We start from the raw sequence: 6,000 nt of genomic DNA, 5'->3' as shown, positions 1-6,000 counted from the left end.
AATTTCATGTTCCTAGCTATATAAATGGAGGAGTTATAACGCAAAATTTCATATCTGAACAATCAGTTGTATGGGAGCTATAGGTTATAGTGACCCGATCTTTGTAATTTTCACTGTAAGTATTCTGTTGATAATGGGTGCAAGTATTGCAAAATTTCATGTTCGTAGCTGCATAAATGGAGAAGTTATAATGAAAAATCTCATATCTGAACAATCAGTTGTATGGGAGCTATATGTTATAGTGGTCCGATTCTTCCGGTTCCGACAAATGATTAATACATTATAAAAATACACCCACCTACCAAATTTGATCCGGATATCTCGAAAACTGAGAGACTAGATTGCATACAAACAGACAGACAGACGGACAGACGGACAGACGGACAGACGGACAGACGGACATGGCTAAATCAACTCAGCTCGACGTTCTGATCATATAAGTATACATTTTCATGGGTCTATCTCTTTTTGTTCTGGTACTTACAAACATCGGACCAAAGTTATAATACCATTTCATGCTCATGAAAGGTATAAAAATTAAAAAAAAAATTGAACGGAATCGTAATGATGAGATTTTTGATGCTGTTTTTTAACTTTTTTCAAAGATTACTATAAGAAAAACTTGAATAACAGAGCCTAAACTCTTCTGATTTTTTCGTAATGCAGTCTAATGTATATACATATGTAACATTGTATATGGGGCGTTCCATACCAAAATGGACGGGGCACACACTTCATGTGTTGGATTTGTTTCAAATTTTTAGGGTTGATGGACAAATATAAATAATTTTATTATATTATTATATTATAAGTTTATGTAAAATTCTACAGGCAGTCTTTGGTTCGAATTTGAACAATGCGTAAGGTACAAAATTTTAAACACCAAATAAAATGATGCTGGTAGAATTCCAGTTGATATGCGACATTAGTCGCGTGGATAATCCCGATCCACTAGCTGTCTGGGCTACTTTAAGGTGAGAATATCCGATGTTTATAAAGGGCACTTAAATTTCTACCAATACTCGCCACCCCTGTTCCACCGGAAAGGCAATATTTTCAAAAAGTTGTTCGTAATTACCAAATATCGATTCAAGAAATTTTTAGATTTTTTTTTTGTGACAATTTAAACATTTTTAAAATATTTAAAAAAAAAAAAACATTATAAAAACCCTCACTACGAACATTTTCATGCTGTATAATTGGCACAATTTTCAAAATTTTTAAAAATCCTTTAGATTATTCTAAAGACCACTAGTAAATCATGACATTTTTAGCGTATTTTTACCCCTATATTCACATAAATCTAATATACATATGAGTTGTACGCAGAGTATACTTAATACATTTTTTTTTTATTAAAAAGTTGATCGGTAGATTTTTAAAGTCGATTTTTAAAGTTCAGAGTCGATCGAAAAGTCGAAAGTCGAGTTTCTAGTAAAGTCGAACAAACTTATCGATACTTAGATCAAAGAAGAAGGGGTATTTTGCATTTCCTTGATATGCGGTTTTGTACTTTAAACGACGATATGTACGTATTCTAGCATTACATTAACACAGAGATGATTTTTCACCCGGTTACCTAAACATTGGAACACTTCTGCCATCTAAGTGTGTCATAAAACTAGGTTAAGTTCCGAGAACCAAGATGCAAAAACAAAAACATAACCAGATGCAAACTACTAGTAATTGCATGCATAACTATGAATATGCAATTGAATTTAATTTGTGCTGTTTTTTTTTTATTCATAATCTTTTTATTGTTTTCCTATGAGCGTTGGTGCAACATTTTGCCAATTTGCAAATTTAAAGCTAAGTAAAAAAAAAAATTTATCAAATAATGCATATTCATAAAAGCACTGAACACTGTAAATTGGATAACAAGCGGTCGTTTGTCGGCCATAAATGGTTTAGAGGACTCATTTTTTCATTTACTCTACCGCTATTCAGTTAGAGAAGTCAAAGGAAATATCAGGATTTAATAAATAAAATTAATTACGTTTTTCTCTCTCCTACTTTTTGCTTTAAGAATTCCTACTTTTTGCTTTAAGAAATTTCCGATGGGATTCTAATTCCTACTTTTTGCTTTAAGAAATTTCCGATGGGATTCTCAATATAGTCTTCCACCTTATACGAGTCGCTTAAAACTTATTAACCTTCCTACACTTGCCAGTCGCAGGGAAATGCTTGGTATAATTTTTATGGTTAAATTACTGACAGGCTCAATTTCAAGTCCGTCTCTTCTGGCTGATGTAAGCTTTAATGTTCCCTCACGCGTATCAAGACACTTTTGTCCCATATTTCTGAAAGCTTGTAAAACCAATTTTGAATTGCACGACCCACTCCGTTGCTTATGCCAGGATTTTAACTCTCATTCCAGCACGTTTGATATATCAGATCCGCTTTTCAGCATTAAGAAAGCGATACTCTCCTCTCTCAATAAGTGAATTATTGACATAAATACATAAAATCAGCTGATGAATTTAGTTCTGTAGCTGAACAGTTTTAGATCTCGACACTTAACAAACTCCTGCCTATCGTGACTCGGCACAAAAAATTTAAAATATTGGTTCCGTACGGCATGCGGACTGCGCCCCTCGTGCGGATGGGCGGGAATGGAGGGTAAAAACCGTTGGGATATTATTATTATTATTATTATTGGTCGAGTGGAAGGACCTGATGTTTCTTTTATTTCTCTTGCTTTTGGGTATCCAGTTACAGTTGCACTGCTATACTCAATTCCGACACTTGCATCCGCGTTCACGCACTCTGGATCACGTGAGCCACCCATGTGCGAGATGCGGTAACCAATCCGAATGGGTCACTCCCACTTATTCGGTTTAAGGTCTCACTGAAGCCTGCAGCGTCTGTTAGCCTTGAGGTGCAGCTGCGAGCGGACGTCTGTCTTTACCCGCTCTAAACGAAACTCGACTTGTTCACTAGAATATGATTTATCCTCTCTCCTAGATTTATTTCTTGGTTTTCTGCAGGACTTGGGCGCTCAAGTATTTCCGGAGCTTTAGACTTCATCCAATTCATTTTTTCCCCCGTGATATCACATATAATCGTTAATGAAGATAGTAGTTGGAAGGGGGCACCCATGAAATTTTACAAATGTGGTTCAAAACTTGAAGGAATGGTTGGTTAAGTAGTCAACTGCAGAAAACTTCACATCAACCTCAAATTTAGGCTTTCAGATAATAGACACATGCGGAGGTAGACTTCATTAATAAATTACTGCTCATTTGCGCCATCTAAGAGGAAGATAAGAAGCTAGGAGTCACACTGCCGCAGTTGCTTGGAGGGCAATGAGGTGGAACTATTCTAACTGTTTCACTTAAGCCTTTGCAAGGCACTTTTTAGCCAGCTCCGAGGTGCTTTCCAGAACTGGAATCCATTGGCTGTCAGACTTCGATCTTGGCAGCGCAGTTAACTAAAAATCCCTGCAGTTAACATGCGTGGTTATATCGGCCATAGAGATATATAAAAACTAGCCCTATTTGTAGATACCAGTGTTGGCACTAATCGATTGATTTTTTAATGAGTTAGTTAATTCGATTAAATTCAATCTGATTACTGTTAATCATGATTAATTTTAATCTGATTAAACAGTTAATCGTAATCGCGATTAAAAAAATAATCATTTTTAATCATTAACTCTTAATTTGATTAAGTAGGTTTGGTGATTAATTAATTTATGCTGGAATTTTCCAGTGCACACAAAGCCAGTTAATCGGATATGGCTAAGTTAATCGGGTATGGCTAAGTCGGAATCCTCATCAATCTAAGAAATTTGGTGTGCAGTGCGGCCCAGGCGCACTTACTTTTTTTCAAAATTTAGTGTTTGATGCCGAATGAGAGATAATGCGAAACTACATCGACTTTTCGTCTATCCTAAACAATTTCGAAAAAAATGGACTTGGCGCCTTTTCACGTTTCCCTAGAGGACTCTATGAATATAGTTAATCCTTTGAACTTTTCACTTTACCGACAAGTTGGCAGATATTTGAAATGCGTTGGTGTATTTTTCGTACGAATGTTTGTGCACATATATGTGTATACTTTCATACATATGTATGTACCGCACACAGTTATTTTCGTACTTTGAAAGAAAATAAAAAGTATTGCAGAATCAAAATTTCGGTTCGAAAATTGAGCAAACGTTATACACATTTATACTCGAGTATAATTTTGCTTGCATTCATGGCAATACCGCTGTGCGAATACATATACATACATATGCATGCACTTGTATGCATAAAGGACCACTTCAAATGTTGCAGCGCAGCAAAGAAAATGCTTTAGCCCATTTCAATTTTTTTATACCCTTTTGTGAATTCAATTTACAAGTATGTAATGCAATATATAAAAGTGCGTGTATATATGCATGTTTGTGCATACGTACATATGTGCATACATTAGGGTGCACCAAACTCGACACAAAATAAAATCGGTGCTGTTTTTCCATCGAAGTTCTAAAATGTATTATATTTTAAGGCATTCGAAAAATATTACGGAGTAAATTAAGATTAACGTGAGCTAGAACCATTTGAAAATAACTCCAAAGATCCAGTTTTTATAACCGAAATTAAAAATATACAAAATTTCGAAAAAATCACGCCAGATAATAGAAGATTGTAAGCTTAAAAGGTACGTATGTCTAAAAATGTTTAAAAATTTTATGAGCGGAATCAAAATAGTGAGATTTTTGTGGGTATTTTCAAATCGGTCTAGCTCCCGTAAGTCGCAATATTTTTCCAAAGTATTTTAGCAGAAGCCTTGAAATATAATAAAATGTATTATTCCGGTGGAAAGCCGCGAAACTTTTTTAGTGAGGCACCCTAATACAAATCCTTTGAAAAGCATTGCAAAGGTTTTGGATATTTTGTGGTTATTTAAAATTTTTATTTCGCTTTCAAAAGACAACTCGACGTATGAGTAGTGCAAGACGTACTTTTGTACATAAATATGTGCGTACGGAAAAACATACTTACATTTACTTACGTAAAACTTACAATTTGCAAAGCTATATTTTAAATTTAATGCGATTAAAAACTATGTATTATTTTTTAGGTAAATTAAATAACTAACTTTTTTATTCCTTTTAGACTATCCGGCCTCGAGAACGGCCTATTGGGCCTTAGTTCTCGCATTAACGCTGTTATGTGGTCGCGTTCAACAACGGAAATCGAAAATGTCGATATCATCTGCTTCGGTCATTTGTTATACGAAATGTGCACCGGTACAGAAATGACCACACCCAAACCGTCCATGCGGGTGCTCGAAATGGAATTGGAGCATTTCCCACAGGTGAAAAATTTAGAAAATATCGGCAAAAAAACGGTTAATTTCTGACTTTGGTTTGAAGTCAAAAAAAAAATTAAATCATATAAGATTAGAAAAACGTTAAATGGATAAATTTTTTAACCGAAATTTCGAAAAGAACTATTATTTTCGACCCTTGAAAAAAGTAGTTGACTTCAATGAAAGCCCAAAAAAATCTTTTGGTTGTTAGTGCTTTCTTGGCGTAAAAGTATAATGTATTTTGGAATAAATTTCCATTTGTTCCTAAAAAATTCAATTCAGTTTTCGATAAACCATTCTGACTCCAAATCACATTTTACAAGGGACTGCGCAAATTCGTTCTTTATTGCAAAAAAAAAAAACTTGCAGAATTTTCTTTCTCAAAAATATTGCAGAGAGTTAGTCATAATTTCTTGGTGATACCGAAAATTTTCTTCAGTAATACATAGCATACCATTTCTTAATAGTTTATTCAATTTAATCACTTTCTCAACGCCTTCAAATCTCTTTTATAGATCTTAGATGTACTTGGCCTAATATTCGAACCGCCCAGTGGTGTGTGTCCCTCCGTCGAGGATTTAGTTTTATGTGATCTCTTCAGAAGCATCGATTTACGTGAATTACGTGGCCCCTGCTTTAATGTAAGTATGCCCAGGTTTAAAACTCAGAATAGAGCAATCAAGTAATAAAGTCTTCCAA

The 6,000-nt window shown here is 34.7% G+C and overlaps 1 protein-coding gene across 15 annotated transcripts in view; it reads left to right on the top strand.

Annotated features, from left to right (window-relative positions):
* The window catches only part of Slob (Slowpoke binding protein), a 125,736-nt gene that overhangs the window by 110,786 nt on the left and 8,950 nt on the right, over positions 1-6,000 (top strand). For all 15 annotated transcript variants that reach the window (XM_017608871.1, XM_017608844.1, XM_017608879.1 and 12 more), the window contains 2 exons: positions 5,106-5,307; positions 5,817-5,942. In XM_017608871.1, coding sequence (XP_017464360.1) covers positions 5,106-5,307; positions 5,817-5,942 — 328 coding nt within the window. The remainder of the gene's footprint in view (positions 1-5,105; positions 5,308-5,816; positions 5,943-6,000) is intronic.

Source organism: Rhagoletis zephyria, unplaced genomic scaffold (genome assembly GCF_001687245.7).
Source record: "Rhagoletis zephyria isolate East Lansing unplaced genomic scaffold, Rhagoletis_zephyria_1.1 Rzeph_scaffold_00178, whole genome shotgun sequence".
Taxonomy (NCBI): domain Eukaryota; kingdom Metazoa; phylum Arthropoda; class Insecta; order Diptera; family Tephritidae; genus Rhagoletis; species Rhagoletis zephyria.
The sequence above is the reverse complement of the archived record's forward strand: the minus strand, read 5'-3'. Positions and strand labels throughout refer to the sequence as shown.